Genomic DNA, 17069 nt, shown 5'->3' on the forward strand with positions numbered 1-17069 from the left:
CTTGGTCTGTGGTGGGACCCTGCTTTTCACTCCCTCCCACCTTGAGTTTGGCCCCATGACCCCTCTCTTTACAGCTTATAGATCTCCTGAGTGAGCAGCTTAAAGTCTGTGCCGGATGTCACCGTTGCTTTTGCCTGAGGTCTCAACATAATAAACACCCAAAGAGGCAGCCAGCTTCTCGCCTTCCTCCATCACTTGTCGCTCAGTCATCACTCTTGTGGCCTCCCACCAGGCAGAGGATGTTGAAGGGTTGTGCTTTCTCCAGAATCTCCTGATGCTGCTGGGGGACACTCAAAGGATGTTCTGTTGGTGATTACCAAGCTACAAAAAGCCTTCCACCAAGTTCCTGCAGTAGGAGCGAGTCACTGGCCTCGGCAGCCAAGAAGGAATCCAGAATTAGTTTTGAATCTTCCATTGAGGACAGCAGAGGGTAGGGAATCCAGGCAGTTTAATGGCAAGAGCTGGGCTGAATCAGAAGACCTCAGTTCTTGATCAGCTGCGTGACAGGTGAGTGCATTCCTCCAGCTGAGACATCTTGTCCTGTGTGCTTCCTGAGAGGCTTGTTCATCCAGTAAGTGTTTATCAACTGTGCCCCTGCCTATGCCAGCCATAGCCAACGGTGATGAATGAACACAGGGAGCGTTCCTTCCACCAAGGGAAAGGGAACCTGCCTCTGTGACGAGAACAACAAAGCAGAGGTTCCCAGGGTCAGGGGAGAGCGTCTGAGCAGCTGAGCTGTAATCTAAGGGATCCATGGGAAGGCAGGGCCACTTTAAAGGAGAGAGCGCTGCACATTTGCCAACCACAGTGCAGTGTGAAGTGAGATGGGCCAGGTCATGTGGTGTCTTGTAGGCCTCAGAAAAGTGGGCTTTACCCAGAAAGCAGGAACCATTGAAGGATTTTAGGCAGAAAATGGTCAGATTGGTATTTTGAAAAGATCACTCTGGCCAGACAGTGGAGGGGATAAGAAAACATTTGTAGAAGCAGAGGTTCATAAGAATGTTGTTGCCTGGACTGAGGTGGCTGTAACAAAGTGGAGAGAAGGGAGATTTGACAGCTGTTTTAAGTGGTGCACGCGTGGGCCTTGGTGACTGGACGTGGGGAGAGAGGTGTCACCAGGTATCTATAAGGGATCTCCTAACTCGGTGTCTGGGGCAGCTTAGCCTGGGTGCAAGGCCTTCCACCGCACTAGCTAAGTAACCAGGCCCGTCTGATTCCCAGAGCCCTGCACACTGCGCACACAGATGACTTCACACGTGCTGAGCAGCCCAGGGAGTGGGGAGCAGGGCTGACGAATTTGAGAGCTCCAGAGAGAACTTGGGTGCCACGTGCTGTGCCGAGCACCTTCTGTGAATAGGCTTGTTTCCCCAACAAGCATGAAGAAAGTGTTAAGCACTTTGCAATAATCTCATTTAACCCCATTGTTCAATGAGGCAACTGAACTTTAGAGAGTTTAAGTAATCTGCTCAAGATCACACAAGTGGTGGTGATGGTGCTAAGGTTTCAACCAGGTCCCTCTTGACTCCAGAACCTGCTCCCCTGACTGTGCCCTAAACTCTCTCCCCAAGTCCTAGTGGGGGACAGAGAGGGGAGCGACAGCACATGCAAAGGCCTGGAGGTGTGAAGAAGTCACCTTGTCAGCGTGGCTGAAGCATAAGGTGCTATGTCAGGAGAGAATGGTCAGAGGTGAGCAGAGTAAGCCTGGGGGTGGACAGCCCTCAGGCCTAGTGGTGGGGTCCAGTGCCCGTGTTTGGAGTCTGCCATGTGTGTGTCTTACAGGGGTTTGGGAGGGTGTGGGGAGTCCAGCTGGCTGACCCTGAGCTTCCCACCCCTCTTCAGCCTGAGCATCATCTCTGTCAGCTGTGGAGCATTTTAGGGCTGTGGGAAAGATCCCATCTGACAAGATTCTGATGCTAGTGAAAGTCGCTCAGTCGTGCCTGACTCTGCGACCCCATGGACTTGTCCAGAATCCTGGAGAATACTGTTCCCTTCTCTAGGGGATCTTCCCGACCCAGAGATTGAACCCAGGTCTCCCACATTACAGGCAGATTCTTCACCAGCTGAGCCACCAGGGAAGCCCTCTGATGATAACTTCAGGCATATAAACAAAAAGTTTGAATCAACCAAAAGGCAGCTGTAGGGGGTGGTCACAAAAATGGGTGAGTTTTGAGGACCTAGAAGGCACCATTTGGGATCAAGCAGCCATCCTGGAGAGGGTCCCTCCTGCATGGGGTCAAGCAGGGAGGAGGAGGGCAGCACTGGACTGAGGTGTCACAGTTCCCTATAGTTGGGAAAGTTCCCCACAGTCCCCCAGTTTTTTAGTCCTTTGTTTTCCAGGTAAAGGCCCCTTCCCTTCCTCTTTGTTTAAAAAAAATCTGGCTGTGCTGGGTCTTTGTTGAGGCACATGGGCTTCTCTAGATGTGCCACGCGGGCTTAGTTGCCCGTGGCCTGTGGGATCTTAGTTTCCCAGCCAGGGATCGAATCCTGCTTTGGAAGGCAGATTCTTAATCACGGGACCACCAGGGGAGTTCCACCCCTTCCCTTTCTGATGGGTGGACTCTCCCCTCAAGGGTGGGTGGTACAGAAGGCAGAGCAGGGGCTGAGCCCAGGACCTTTCCTGGCCAGCTAGACCCCTAGGCTCTGCCTCCACAAAACTCTCAAGAGAAGGCCACCTCCACTGCTTGGGTGATGCCCTTGGCAAAGATGCCCTCCCTGCAGGCCCCATGTACTGACCCCTTTCTGCCCTCTGCTGACCTGAGTCCCAGAGCACTCAGGTCTATGCAGGCTGTGGTGTGAGGCTTACCTCTCTCAACGCTGGGACTCCTGCGGGACACGTCCCTGCCAGGGGTCCTAGAGAGATCCTCCCATATCTGTCACCCACCAGGGCCAGGATCTAAGAATAACTTTCATAGAGAAAAGAGGAAAACAGGATGGGCTTGGTGCTATTTGTTGAAGCTGAGTTATGAGTACAAGAAGTTCTTCACACTACTTGATACTAGTTTCTTTATTCTTGGTTATGTTTCATATTTTCCCGAATGGTTTTTGAAAGCCCAGTGTTCCCCTGCCGGAGAGCTTCCTCAAGGGAATCAGCCCGGTCTTGAAGAGCTGCCCTCTAGTGGGCCAAAAAGGTACAGCAGAGCCTGAAATCTGCCAAGAGGAGAGCCGTTCCAGTAAGTGCCCTGAAGGCTCAGGGAAAGAAATAGGTTAGGTTGGACTAAGCTTTGGTGGGTGAACGGAGTTTTGTCAGAGATGGAGGAGGGACATTCCAAGCAAGGGAATCACACACGAAAGACCCAGAGGGGGCTTGTTGGCCGAAGTAAGCTAACATTTATTAAGTGTTAAGTAACCTAACACTTAATCCATGTCATAATTAATCCTCTAACAAAACTGTGAGGTTAAGAATCATTCTCATTTTACCATGAAGAAACTGAGGCTCAGAGGTAGAGGAAAGATCTCCCCAGAAGGCTCCAGTTCCAGCCTGTGCAGAGTGGGTCGGACAAACCTTCCCTCTTCATCCGCCAGGTTTCAGTGGGTCCCAGAATAGGCAGGGTCTTCAGAAAGGGTCTCCTGGGTGGCAGACCTTCGGTTCTGTTCCTTCTGAAGGGCACAGGGGATTCAGGCCTGGGCTGCAAGGTTTTCAGATGAGGAAGCAACTCATGGAAAGGCTTGGAGGCCAAGTAGCCTGTGGGTAGCCCAACCCATCTCTCTGCAAGGGATCAGGACCTTTAAGAACTTTGTTAGCATCTGGAATTCTTATTTCCCTAAAGTATGTACTTCGGCAGTCTCTGTTCCCTAATAGTCACAAGAGCAAAACCCTTAGGGGAAGAAGCGGGCTTCCACCTTCTGAACTCCTAGTGCCTAGTGAGGAGCACTGCCTTTGAGTTGTTATTTGATCCTTTCTAGAACTTGTTAGTATTGTCCCCATCTTACAGATGAGTCCACTGAGGCTTAGATGAAATGAGTTCCCCAGGGTCCCACAATTGTATATAGCAGAGCTAAGATTCAAACCCAGGTTTGACCAAAAGCCTGCCCTATTTTTGGCAGCTGGGATAATGCAATGGTTAAGAGGAGGCCATATTATTCTGAGTGTTGCAGGCTGATCAGATAACACAAGGAGGGAGGAAAGTGCTAGGGTCTTCCAAGCAAAGGGAACAGCATGTGCAAACCCCAGGGCTGTAGGTGGTTGGGAAGCTGGGCAAAGCAGGCAAAGCAGGTGGAGATGCCGTAGGACCAGATTAGATTGGACTTGGGGGAAAGGGTTTGGATTTTACCCTGCAGGCAATGGGGAGCCAGGGAAGGATTCTAGGAGAGAAGCAGCCAGGTCAAATCTGTATTTTAAAAAGATCCCCTGGGGCAATGTGGATGCTAAGTCACACCCAACAGGTCTGAGACCCTCAAGATGGGTGATACAATCTGCACTAAGATTGGGGCTGGGGTTGCTGCACTGAGATAGCAACGGCAAACTGCCTGGCAAATGGTACTTAGGAAGTGCCCAGTCAGAGCTGGACACTGTTCGTTCTGCCTAGATCTCTGCTTTTAGCTTGGTTCTTCCTCCTCATCTAGGTTCTCAAATCAAAGGCCATCTCCTGAGAGAGGCCTTCCTGACCATGTGCTCTAAAGGAGCCGCCATCACCCTCAGGCCTGTCTCCCAGACCTGTGGTCTTTACAGCACTTAGAGCTAGGACTCATTTAGTCCCACTTACTAGTCTTTTCTCTTCCACGAGAATGTCAGCCCGAGAACTGCTTTTCTGTCCTGTTCACTGCTGTATCCCTGGAGCCCAGATCAGAATAGATGCTCATTTTAAGACATTTTTGATGAAGGAATGATAATAACTCTAAAGTAAATAATTTCCCTCTCCTGCCTACCCTTTCTTATCTGCGAAATGAGGATAGTCATGCCAACCTTGCAAGATGTTCAGAAGAATGAGTGATGTTTTAAAAAGAGAAGGCAGGGAGGAAGTAGAGCGCAGAGAGGGCCCTCCTGGCCCAGGTGCCATGGCGAGGAAGCTAAAAATCACCCCAAGTAAAAACTTCCCAAAACCCCTAGGAAAGAGGGGTTTTCAGTGACAGGTTACTGAGGAGGAATCTGAGACTCAATGAGGTAGAGTAACTGGCCCCAGGTCACAAAGTGAGTAAGGTGGCTGTGCTATTTTTGCTATGGCAACTGCCCTGCCCTGCCCATGCCCGCTGGCACAATGAGACCTCCCAGATATCCCCTTTACACCTGCTCTGTTGCCTGTTCAGTTGCCATGTCCAATTCATTGCGACCCCATGGACTGCAGCACATCAGGCTTCCCTGTCCGTCACTGTCTCCCGGAGCTTGCCCAAGTTCGTGTCCATTGAGTCAGTGATACCATCCAGCCATCTCACCCTCTGTCACCCTCTTCTGCCTTCAGTGACGTGTAAAGATTCCTCTCTCCATAAAGCCTTCCTTCATTGCCACTGGATATTTTGTGCCTAGCAGCTTCTGTGGCAGGTTAAGTTCCCCAGCAGCCAGATTCTGAGAACAAAATCAGTGTGCAGACTTTTATTTTTTTTAGTATTTGTTTGGCTGCACCGGGTCTTAGTTGCAGCAGGCAGGATCTTCAGTCTTCATTGCAGCATGTGAGATCTTTAGTTCCAGCATGAGGGTAATTGTTCCCTGAGCAGGGATTGAACCCAGGCCCCCTGCACTGGGCACCCAGTCTTGGCCCCTGGACCATGAAAGAAGTCCCCTAGACTTTTATATATAATTTTTTTTCCACGCCATGCAGACTGTGGGATCTCAGTTCCCCAACCAGGGATTGAACCTGGGCTCTTGGCTTTGAGATCACAGAATATTAACCACTGGACCACCAGGGAATTCCAAGGGTGCAGACTTCCCCCCCCCGCCTTGTATTTTTGTGCAGACCTTTATTAGGAAATTCTTTCTTAAAAAAAATATTTACTTGGCTGCACCAAGTCTTAACTGTGGCACTCAGGATCTTCGATCTTTATTGCAGCATGTGGGATCTAGTTCCCTGAGCAGGGATCGAAACCAGAAGCTCAGAAGCTCAGAAGCTCAACGTCTTAGCCACTGAACCACCAGGGAAGTCCCTATTAGGAGATTCTTGAGATCAATACCTACTTGTGGGGGAGGAAGGGAAGAAAGCAGGATTGAGCAGGAGGATTTAGCTGTGATGCTGTCCTAACAGTGGCCTCGACCCCATGGAGAATGATGAAGATGGGGGTTTCCTTCAGAGTTGAGGCAAGAAGGCCAGGTCTTTGAACACTCCCCACCCCCCCCCACCCCTAAACAGAGCTGATACATTGATGCTGGACTGTGGGCTGCCCCAGATGAGCAGGCAGTTCCCAGAGAGAGCAGCCTGGGCTTCGCCACCTCATAGCACTTCCAGCAGCTAGGAGCTTTGATGGGGAGGAGGGTATGGGTTCTTCAGCCCTGAGGGGAGATTTTGGTGGCTAACCAACACTGTCCACCATGCGCCCAGCCAGAGAGCTGTTCATATTCATCCCTCTCTGATCCGTGGCCTTGGAGTAGGAGCACTGGGCAGCAATCCGAGTTTTAGGACGCACTTTCTCATCCAAGCCTGAAGACCTGGCTCAGCCTGAAAGCCCCTGCCCCCCTCCTCGCCTGTGTAGCAGCGTCCACACGCTGAGCAGCTCGGCGTCTGAGCCCAGGGACACTACCTGAAATGGCCGCATCCTAGCTAAGAGAGGAAAGACCAGCAGTGACGACAGTTCTTGCTATTCGATTCTCACCGTGTGGGAGGCTCTGGCTCTGGCTGAGCACAGCGCATCCATGATCTCAGTCATGCCCACAACCCCCCGTGAGTGGGGTCTCTTATGAGCGCCTCTGCCCACAGAGCAAACAGGCTCCAGGACAGGAAGCTGCACACCTGGCCTCTTAGACCTTTCTGGTGGAAAAGGGGCTGAGCTCTGAGACCCCAAAATCCAGGAGGCATGACTGTGCCAGGATATGGTTTGTAATAACTGTCTGAATAGATTCTGCCATTTGGCCTCCAGAGAGATACGAACACTCCCCACCCCACCAGCACTGCTTTAACCCTTTCCCTCCTAGAGTCAGCACCTGCACGGGCCCGGGTGCTGCATTCTGCTGGGCTGCCTGGAGACCTGGGTGTTCTGGATGAGCCGCACACCCCCCCAGTCCTCCTCCAGTTTGATGGCCCCCTGCCACAAGGCCTGCTGGATGGTGTTGGCAAGGGTGTCGAAGGCCAGGTCCACATTGCAGTTACTTTTGGTGGAGGTCTCCATAAAGCCCATGCCCAAGGAGGCAGCCAGCTCCTCCGCCTCCTGGGTTGAGACACAACGGGCACTCTGCAGGTCACTCTTGTGGCCAACCAGCAGGAAGATCGCCTTGTCCGGGCCCTGAGTGGCCATGACCTCCTGATGCCAGTCTCGAATGTGTTCAAAGGACTTCCTGTTTGTCACATCAAAGACCAGCAGGACACCCACCACATTCCGGTAAAAGGACCTGGTGATGCACCTAATGGTGAAGGGAGTAAGGTGGGAGAGGGTTATGCCTTCAACACACCCGGTCCTGCGTCCTCCTCCATCCAGGGACTGCCTCACACCCCCATTTCAGCTCATTTCACACCACTCTCTGCTTCGCTTTTCCCTGGTCTGTGTCTCTCCCAAGTTACTGTGTGTCCTCAGTCAGGGAGCAGGTTGATTCCCATACTCTCCTGACCATTCCTGGAGAAAACCTGATGTTTTCCTGACCGCAGGTTTCACCATTTCTCTCCCTGGCAAACTCCTACGCATCCGTCACAGCCAACACAAATTTCTCTTCTTTCCACCTCTCCCTGACACCTCCCTCTGTGCTTCTGTGGGCCCTCTCAGCAAGCACCCAGGTCATTCATCCCTCTAGGTTTCAATGTCGAATATTCCACCGGCCGGGCCAGGTCTCAGGCATCCAGCTCAGGGGCTCAGTCCCCCAGCTGTTATTTGTAGGATGAATGACTCAAGCGTGAAGGACCCGGGCCCAGGGCAGGGACCCCCAGATCTCTACTTGGGCCACTGAGGGCGGCGACTCTGAAGGATCCCCATGGTCACCCCGCCCCAACCAGAGACCCCTCACCCCAAACCCTTCTCGTCCCTCCCCCGGCGCACCTTCCACCCACCGCGCACCTGAAGCGCTCCTGGCCCGCCGTGTCCCAGAGCTGCAGCTTGACGCGCGGCCCAGCCTGAAGCTGCACAGTGCGGGTGTAGAACTCGACGCCCACCGTGGGCGCCGACTCGAGCTCCAGCTCGGGCTCGGGGATCCCGGGCGCGCCCCTCATGTAGCACCGCAGCAGCGATGTCTTGCCCACGGCCGCGTCCCCCAGCAGCGCGATCCGAAACTGGTAGCGGCAGACCCCCGCCTCCATGGCCAGCGTCTCGCCTCCCGAGGCCGGGCGGCCAACTGTGCGACCCCGCCCCCGCCCCGCAGCCACGCCCCCGCCCCGTCTCTGGGCCCCGCCCCCTGCCTCCAGGCGGCCCCAGAAACGCCCAGACCTGGGCCTGGAGAACCTGGGGCGTCTTCAGCAACGCCGAACCGGACGCCGAGGAAGCCACCCGGCCCGGTGGAAACATCTGGACAGGTCACTTACTCGCTCCGAGCCTCAGTTTTCTCCTCTGTAAAACGGAGATAGTAATCTACTTCAAGGAAGAAGAGATTAAACTAGATAATGTGGGGAGGAGGGCTACTGAGGACCGATCACCACACCCAACGTGCACTGGCCTGAGGCTAACAGCGCCAGAGCAACCACTTCGTTCACTCTTTGGGGTGGTTTCCCTCTGCAGCCCCAACTCTCTTTTAGTCCCCCCATTGCGCCCATGCTGCTGGACCTGGAGAAAGTTGACGGTTTATAGATGCACTTTTCTCACCCAGATGCCCCTTCCCTGGAGCCCTACTGGCCCTGGCCTAGCGCTTCCGGCTCAGTGTTCAGGTTCAACGGTTCAGCAGGCCCCACTGCTTCCCCGCTGCCTGCCTGTACTGGGCCCCATGGTCCAGAGAGAGACTTGGACACAGTCAGGTAGACGGGACAGGGTAGTCAGATAACTGCAATTCCAGGCTTTTGGACTGGACAGCTAATGTTTATGAGGTGAGATGGTCAGTTTCTTATGCTTTGGGACAGCAACCCTCTGAGAAGGCTATAGTGTGCCCATTTTAGGGCTGAGGAGACCGAGGCTCAGATGTGTGGCTTGTCACACAACTGACATGTGTGGCTTACGCTTGATGCCACAGAAGGGGACTGGAAAGCAAGTTCCCAAAGGACCAGGACAAAGTGGGTTAGGGGCAAGGGTAAGGCAGATACTCCGGCATCCAAGAGCTCCACTCTTTCCAGTCTGGTCTTGAGAACACCCAGGACATCAAGACTCAAGGTTGGTCCCAAATAGCTTGTCTGCTGGTTTAATCCCACTAACCCACCGTGGGTGGATGCTGCAGTTTAACAGGTTGGCAGTAGGAAACAGTTCTCACTAAGGCAAACCATCGTATCATCACATTTCCTCCTTACACAACCTTGTGAGTGGAGGTTAGTCTGCCTGGCTTTTTACAGATGAGTAACAAAGTTAAGTAAGCAGCCCAAGATCACCCAGCACAGAAGACAGAGTAGCGGCCGAATTTGTTTCTGGCTGGACAATCTGGGGACCTGGGAAGGCCCAGGTTTCCTAAATAAATCAGTGAGAAGCCATTTTGTTAAGCCTCCTAGTAATTCTGCCCTTCAGTCACTGCACTAGCCTGAAGGGGCCCAAGTCTCTGCTCACCCCGACTCCAGGAGAGAAAGGAAAATTAGGTAGGGTGTGTGTGTTGGAGGAATCCTCCCTGCCAGTTCTGTCCAAACCAGGAGAGTCTGCCCCAGTGCCACCTGCCCCTCTGAGGTTTCCATTAGGATGTTCTCATCACCTTGCCCTGTTCAACTGGAAAAACAATTTCTGCATCAGGCCTGTGCAGAACGGTCTCCCCCCATTCCACCCTCTCCCTTCTTTACCCACCACTGTTGATCCAGCCACGCGGAACATCTTTCCTCTTATCAGCCCAATGCCAAGAATACTCCCCTTCTGTTCTTCAAAGGGTAACTAACCCCAATTTTAGGCCTCAGGTTAGATCTATGTCTTCAAGAAGCCCCTCATTGACTGGGTAGTGAGGTCACAGGCCCTTTTGTCCTTTGTGATGTCTGTCTCCCTTCTAGGCTCAGGCCCCTTGAGGAGAAGGACCAGTGGCTGTATCCTCAGTGCTTGGCTAGTAAATATTTATGGTTGTATGAATGAATAAAAGTAGATGTGCTATTCATTTATTCATTCACTCATTATTCACTCAAATACCACAACAGAGTTGGACTCAGGGAGCCATGGGGTCAGAAAAGACCTCTTGGAAAAGCTGAAGCTGAAGCTGGATCTCCAAGAATAGTGGGAGCTGGGGAGGTAAGCGAGGAAGGGTACTCAGGCAGGGGCAGTGGGTGAAGGCAGAGAGGCATGGAACGGCTTGAAAGGGAGTTTGAAACCGGACATCCCAGAAGCCTTTGTAGTCAGCATGTGGGCAGAGTGCACTGTCAGCATCAGACTCCTGACCTTCCTCTCCTAGAAGTGCCTGCTGTGGGCTGGAGTCACATGTCTGCCCCTGACTGCACCTGGCACTGGAATCCAGTTGTCAGCTGACTTTGTCATAGACTGCCTATGTGACTCCCCAAGGGGCGAGTCGTTTCTCCTCCCCAGCCCTGCTTCCCTTCTGCAAAGTGAGACAAATCATGGCGTCCACCTCACAGGGTAGTTCTGGGGTAACTGTGTGTCACTGCTGCTGCTGCTGCTGCTAAGTCACTTCAGTCGTGTCCGACTCTGTCCGACCCCACAAATGGCAGCCTACTAGGCTCCTCTGTCTCTGGGATTCTCCAGGCAAGAACACTGGAGTGGGTTGCCATTTCCTTCTCCAATGCATGAAAGTGAAAAGTGAAAGTGAAGTCGTTCAGTCGTGCCCGACTCTTAGCGACCCCATGGACTGCAGCCTTCCAGGTTCCTCCGTCCATGGGATTTTCCAGGCAAGAGAATTAGAGTGGGGTGCCATCGCCTTCTCCACTGTGTGTCACAGCAGGTGCATATTTGCATTAGACAGATCTTAGTGTTTTCTTCTTCCTTTGTTTTATTTTGTAATGAATGAATCTTCTTATTGGAATATACTTGCTTGACAATGTTGTGTTTCTGCTGTAGAGCACAGCGCATCAGCTCTGTGCACACATCTATCCCCGCCTCCCCATCTCACCCTTTAGGTCATCACAGAGCAACCGTCTGAGCTCCCTGTGCTACACAGCAGGTTCCCAGTGGCTCTCAGATCTCAGTTTTATTTCTTTAATTTTTAAAATTTATTTATTTATTGGCTGCTCTGGGTCTTTGTTGCTGCTTGGGCATTCTCTGGTTTCTGGGAGCGGGGGCTACTCTTCATTGCAGTGTGCGGGCTTCTCATTGGAGTGGCTTCTCTTGTTGTTCACCATGGGTGCTAGGACATGTGGACTTCAGCGGTTGTGCCACGGGGGATGCCACTAGCATCTAGCTGCCACTAGCTGCTCTGCTGCGTGTGGGATCCTCCTAGACCAGGGATCAGGTAATGAAAGCAAAGAGGAGGAGGAGCCAAATCACCTGTGGCTTCAGAGGCCACTGTAAGGGCTGAGCTTTATTCCAAATGTGTTGAGAAGTCAGTGATTGTGAGGCAAGTGAATTACATGATCTGAACTTTCTCTTGCTTACTTTTTTGTTTTTAGCATCTTTCTTAAAATGTAATTGATACAGAGTAAACTGCACATATTAAAAATGTACAATATTCATTTGACATAAGCGTACATCCTCAAAGCCACAACTGAGATAATGAATATCTATTATTCTCAAACGTTTCTCCATGTCCTTCTTTAATTCTTGTCTCCTGACCTCCTCTCCCAGACAACCATCAATCTGCTTTCTGCCACTAAAGATTCGTTTGTATTTTCTAGAATTTTTATCATACAGCATATAGTCTGGCTTCTTTCACTCAACATGATATATTTCACTGGATTAATATACCACAATTTGTTTATCCAATCCCTGTTGAAGGACATCTGTGTCATGTTCAGTCTTTGGCTATTAGAAATACAACTGCTATGAACATTCATATTCAAGTCTTTGTGTGGATGTATGCTTTTCATTTCTCGTGGGAAATACCTCGTACGGCAACCGTTGGGTCAGATAGTAGGTGCATTTTTACTTATTTAAAAACTGCAAAATCGTTTTCCAAAGTGGTTGCACCATTTTACAGTCCTGAATATTGTATGAAATTTCCACGTGCTCTACTTTTCCGTCATTGCTTGATATTGTCAATCATTGTAACTTTTAGCCCTTCCACGTGTTTGTAGTGTTTTGATATTGAGTGTCATTCATGTGTTTATTTGCCATCTGTTTATCTTCTCTGGTGAGGTGTCTTTCAAATTTTGTGCCCCCCCCCCTTTTCCCCCTTTTAAAAAATGGAGTGATTTTACTTTTTACTGTTGAGTTTTAAGAGCCATTTATTTACTTATAGGTTTCTCATTGCGGTGACTTAGCTTGCTGCACAGCACAGGTTCCAGCTCAGGCTTCAGTAGCTGCAGCACATGGGTTCCATAGGTGTGGCTCACACAGGTTTCAGAGCCCAGGCTCAGTAGTTGTGGCCCACAGGCCTAGCTTTCCAGCGTCATGGGGGATCGTCCTGGACCAGGGACGGAATCCGTGCTCCCCGCACTGGCAGGCAGATTCCTAACCACTGGACCACCAGGGTAGTTCCTTCAGCGTTCTTTCTGTTCTAGATGCAAGGCCCCTATTCAGGGCATGTTTTGCAACTCTCCCAATTTATCTCTTATTAAAATATATTTGAAATTAAAAAAAAATTTATTTGGCTGCCTGAATCTTGGGCTTCTCAGGTGGCTCAGTGCTAAAGAACCCATTTGCCAATGCAGGAGATGCAGGAGACAGGGGTTCAACCCTGGAGGAGCAAATAGCAACCCACTCTAGTATTCGTGCCTGGAAAACCCCATGGACAGAGGAGCCTGGGTCAGAGCTGGCTGAGTGTGGACGCCTGGGTATTAGCTGCCACAGGTGGGATCTTTAGTTGCAGCATGTGGGATCTAGTTCCTTGACCAGGGATGGAAACTGGGGCCCCTGCATTGAGACCTCAGAGTCCCACTAATTTTTGTTGTTGTTGTTGTTGATGCTTATTCATTCTATGGATAAAACCTGTACATGGTCCAGTGATTATACGAGTGTGGGCGTATGAGGTGAACTTCCACATTTCAGGTCTTAACTCGCTTGCTATCTGCGTAAGCCATTTCTGTTTTCTCATCTGTGAAAGAGGCATAATTGTAATTCCCATACACAGGGTTATTTTTAAAACTAGCTGAGATAATCGAGCATAATGTACTTAGTAAGCACTCGGTAGTTTTTTTTTTTTTTTTTAATCTATTAGCCGAAGAGAGAAGCCCAAACAAAGAATGCATTCTTCTGATGAATTCTGTAATCAGTCACCTCTTCCTTTCGGAAAGGAAGCCCGCCCTCAGATCCCTCCGCCGAAGTCCTGCTCAGTCTTTGTTCCTCGACGTGCTCTCAGGCGGTCTGAACCAAAGCCCTGGCTCAGCTCACTGGGTTAAAGGTTAACTTCCCGATTTTGAAAGTCGGTGATATTTATGAGCTCCGTCCTGGGTTACTGGATGTTCACTGAGTGCTGAATGATGGCGGAGGAATCTCTTCGGATCCTGAAGAAACCACTTACACAAGCTTCCTCCAACCAAGTGAAAACGGTCTCACACAGCACACGATTGGGACTGCGAATCAGACACCCGGCCGCTCGCCAGAGGCGAACGAACTACAACTCCCCTCCTTCCGCGCGGCGCGCTGCGCCAATCGTCAGGCACAGCTGCGAGGGGCGGGGCCTATATAAACCCCGTCCCGGCTCAGAAGCGTCCTTTTACCCGGCAGCCGCGCGTCGGTCGTGTAGTGTGTCTTGGGTTCTCTGTCTGCGGTGGTCCACTCCCATCCTCCGCCATACCCGGCCTTAGCCTGGCTGCCACGGGGGCCGCACCTGCCGGGGCTGCCTCTAGAGGCGGCGGGATGTTGAGCACGGCATGGAGGATCCAGGCCTACTGGCCTAGTCGGGCCGAGATCTGGAAGGCCGCGTGGTTCTCAGGCGCAGTGGAAGAAGCCGGACCCTGTATGGGCCACGCCCTGCTCCTGCCGCGGCCCTCGCGGCCGTGTTCTCCGGTGTGACGGGTGAGTAACTGGGGCAGTTACTCATGGGCAGTCGGGTGTACGGCGTTTCTGGGACTGAAGTGGCTTAAGTTAGGGTAGACCACGTGCTGGGGTCAGCCAGACCTTGAATAGGCCTGTGACAGTTGCTCCGTGACCGTGGGCATGTTAACTTGCCTACCTTCTCCTAAATTATCTGGCTGCACAACATGATAAGGAAGTCACCCTGATGGGTATAAGGACAAGGTCTTCTGGAGGACGGGCTATAGTCATTCAGATCCTATTTCGAATCCCAAGGTTGTCACTTTCTCCACTGATACAGAACTTTGGCAAGTAAGCAGTCTAAATCTGATGTAAGACGGGGTTGATAAAACGATCCTGTGAAGATAAAATGAGACAAACCACTGGCACATAGTAAAAGAAGGTGGTGATCACAACCTATAGGATGTCTGTTCTCTTTTAGTTTCCAGAATGTTCCAGTAGATGAGTCCTGACGCACAGGATTTAGGTGAGTCTGAGGGCTGCAGTGTTGGGTCTGCCCTGTGACCTAGATCCCCGCGGGCCACCACCCCCAACCCCCTCCCCGCGCCATGGCCCTTATCGAAGCTGCAGCTGCTTCCATATAGCTGCTGTGGTCAAAAAGGAGCCCAAAGTGACAGTTTTCCTTGACGGTCGCCGTTCTGTTTGCTGTAACTGATCTGCAACATTTCAGGAAAAGACAGTTCCCATTGTACTTGGCATTTCTCAGGTACAACCAGAGACCTTTATTGGAACTGACAACGTTTTCAGAGGCCACCAGAAATGTTCCATTGATGGGTTCTAACATGCAAGAATAAGGCTTTTGAGAAGTGGCTTGCAGAGGCCAAGAACCAGTATGGAGATGCAGATATGGGTGGGTTAGATACCTATGCTGGGGAAATCCCGGGGCAAGTGGTGCAGATTGTGGCCGTGCTTTGGGTCTTTACCCTGAAAAGCTTAAGGCATCAGTCCAAAGGCGAGTCAAAAACCTTGGTTCTGAAAACCAGATGAATGGAACAAATAGGTCATTCAGGACAATGCCGTTCTCATTTTAGTTGCGCCAGAAGATTCTAGGATTGACCTTCCTGGTGAGTGAAAAGGACAGTGATGGAACACAAGCCTCAGGACCTGGTAGGTTCTCTAAAGATGTAGCTTGGGAGCCACCTGGTGGGTCAGTACAGCATGTTTCCAAGGGCTGTGGCTTGTCGTGGCCATGGGATCTCCAACTGCATGCGAGAGCAACGTGGAGAGACTTTGACAGCACAGGTTAGCATAATACCTGCAGCTGCCACTCGCCTCTCCTATAATCTCTCAGGATTTTGGCTGGAAGTCTTCCACTTGAATCCGTGTGTTTCCATCAAAAATCACATTCTGTGTAGAGGATTTTGGTTAGAGCTTCCACACTCTTTTGCAGGTTGCCCCATTTTTTAACTGGCAGTGCCTGATACTGAAGTAACTGAAAATACCAGCTTGTTGCTGGAGCCGTGCTTTAGAATAAGGTAAAGTTGGGTATTGGAGACAGCCTGACCCTCCAGTTCCCTTTCCCATCGGATCTAAACCCTGGTCCTGGTGGTCGTAAGAGGAGGAATAGTAGTACTGAAACTGGGCTCGTAGTGTGTGCTGTATAGCATGTGGGCTAGTTTCAGACAAGGTTGAATTCTCTTGGAACTTGTTTTCTCCACCCCTTAAAATGGGATAATCTTGGGCTTAAGGGGAGACTATGTGAAACTGGCAGTTGGTATAGTAAATGCTGGCTAATATTTTTGTATTTGGGAGGGATATACCAATAGCTTTCTTGCCTCCTGATTGATATTTTTCTCCCCCTAAGACCTGTTGCCAGTAAAGCTATCTTCATCTGTGTGGATCTACAGAGTTGGGTGAGTTGAATGGCTAACTGAAGCTTTATCACAACTTCCCATTTGTACTTAGCTTGTTGAGACTCTAAGCAGTGTGGCCAATAGCTAGATACTCAGTGTGTAAAAGTCCTGTATTTATAATGTATCATTTACGTCTGGCTTTCCTTGGAAGCTGTATTTATTGGCTATTCATAACCAGATGACAAAAAATGTTTGTGACTCGGGACTGCTAGACTTTGCCTGCACTAAGGCCAAGAGCACATCCAGAGTACAGTGTAGCAGCTCGAAGTCTTCACGTTAACACTTGAGGGCTGACTGCTGCTTAATGCTCAGTGGTTTTGGGTGACCATGGAGTCACCCACCCCTGCTTTGAGAGGGGGAGACGACTGGGAAGAAACAGGCAGTTCTGTCTAGCTTGATATTTTTTCACGCTGTGACTGGTCTAGGATGACACCTAATCTGAGTGGACATCTGTGGATGATAAATGCGGATATGGGACTGAGACCAGCTCTTAGGAAAACCTGGAGGGGCACTGATTCATTACGGCGTTAACTAACACACTGGCTTATACTTCCTTTTCAGGAGAGAAAAAGGCAAATGAAGACAAGGGGGCGCTTTCAGGTGGAAACCGGTTTTGTTTTTGGTGATGCTGCTACCTGGCATATAAATGACCAATAAAAGACTCACAGATGGATGTTTGTGTCCGTCTCCTGATTTCAATTTATTGCTTATTCTCATTTAAATATTGCATAAGACCCAGGATGAATTAAGAGTCTCAATCTCTGAAGATTGATTTCAGAAAGTGATAAAATGGATCAGTTTATAACTGCAATTATATTCCTCTTGCTGAGTGAGAATTCAGGCTGAGCCCAAGACTGCTGCTTAATGATCTTTGAAGGGTACATACTTTGCCACCCCTCAGGTCTACACAAAACTAGGGAAGTGATTCTTGGCATAATTCCAGGCATTTCAGGAGGGCCC

General features: G+C 50.6%; 1 protein-coding gene, 1 long non-coding RNA gene and 4 other non-coding genes across 6 annotated transcripts; 5 read left to right on the forward strand and 1 right to left on the reverse strand.

The window, feature by feature from the left end:
- Positions 1 to 3307: 3307 nt before the first annotated feature.
- Positions 3308 to 8405, reverse strand: RAB42 (RAB42, member RAS oncogene family). The gene is made up of 2 exons (XM_015093644.4): positions 8128 to 8405; positions 3308 to 7483 (listed from the first exon to the last, which is right to left on the reverse strand). Exons 1-2 carry the CDS (start codon positions 8364 to 8366, stop codon positions 7060 to 7062), a joined length of 663 nt encoding a protein of 220 aa, XP_014949130.2. The 5' UTR covers positions 8367 to 8405; the 3' UTR covers positions 3308 to 7059.
- A 5528-nt stretch (positions 8406 to 13933) lies between these two features.
- On the forward strand, positions 13934 to 16782 carry LOC101102543 (uncharacterized). The gene is made up of 6 exons (XR_001034198.4): positions 13934 to 14238; positions 14678 to 14722; positions 15288 to 15363; positions 15647 to 15731; positions 16061 to 16109; positions 16671 to 16782. It is a non-coding gene; the product is annotated as an uncharacterized LOC101102543 (long non-coding RNA).
- Positions 14804 to 14938, forward strand: LOC114113387 (small nucleolar RNA SNORA16B/SNORA16A family). The gene has a single exon (XR_003588424.1). It is a non-coding gene; the product is annotated as a small nucleolar RNA SNORA16B/SNORA16A family (small nucleolar RNA).
- Positions 15411 to 15541, forward strand: LOC114113394 (small nucleolar RNA SNORA44). Its single transcript, XR_003588431.1, has one exon. It is a non-coding gene; the product is annotated as a small nucleolar RNA SNORA44 (small nucleolar RNA).
- Positions 15759 to 15884, forward strand: LOC114113403 (small nucleolar RNA SNORA61). The gene has a single exon (XR_003588439.1). It is a non-coding gene; the product is annotated as a small nucleolar RNA SNORA61 (small nucleolar RNA).
- Positions 16525 to 16598, forward strand: LOC114113420 (small nucleolar RNA SNORD99). The gene has a single exon (XR_003588455.1). It is a non-coding gene; the product is annotated as a small nucleolar RNA SNORD99 (small nucleolar RNA).
- Positions 16783 to 17069: the final 287 nt, after the last annotated feature.

This window comes from Ovis aries, chromosome 2 (genome assembly GCF_016772045.2).
Source record: "Ovis aries strain OAR_USU_Benz2616 breed Rambouillet chromosome 2, ARS-UI_Ramb_v3.0, whole genome shotgun sequence".
Taxonomy (NCBI): Eukaryota; Metazoa; Chordata; class Mammalia; order Artiodactyla; family Bovidae; genus Ovis; species Ovis aries.

Excerpts from the sequence above, each read along its gene's own strand:
- RAB42 (XM_015093644.4), bottom strand. The coding sequence starts at position 8,366 with ATGGAGGCGGGGGTCTGCCGCTACCAGTTTCGGATCGCGCTGCTGGGG. Across the intron at positions 7,484-8,127 it reads GCGGGCCAGGAGCGCTTCAG|GTGCATCACCAGGTCCTTTT; the intron begins GTGCGCGGTGGG and ends CTTCACCATTAG.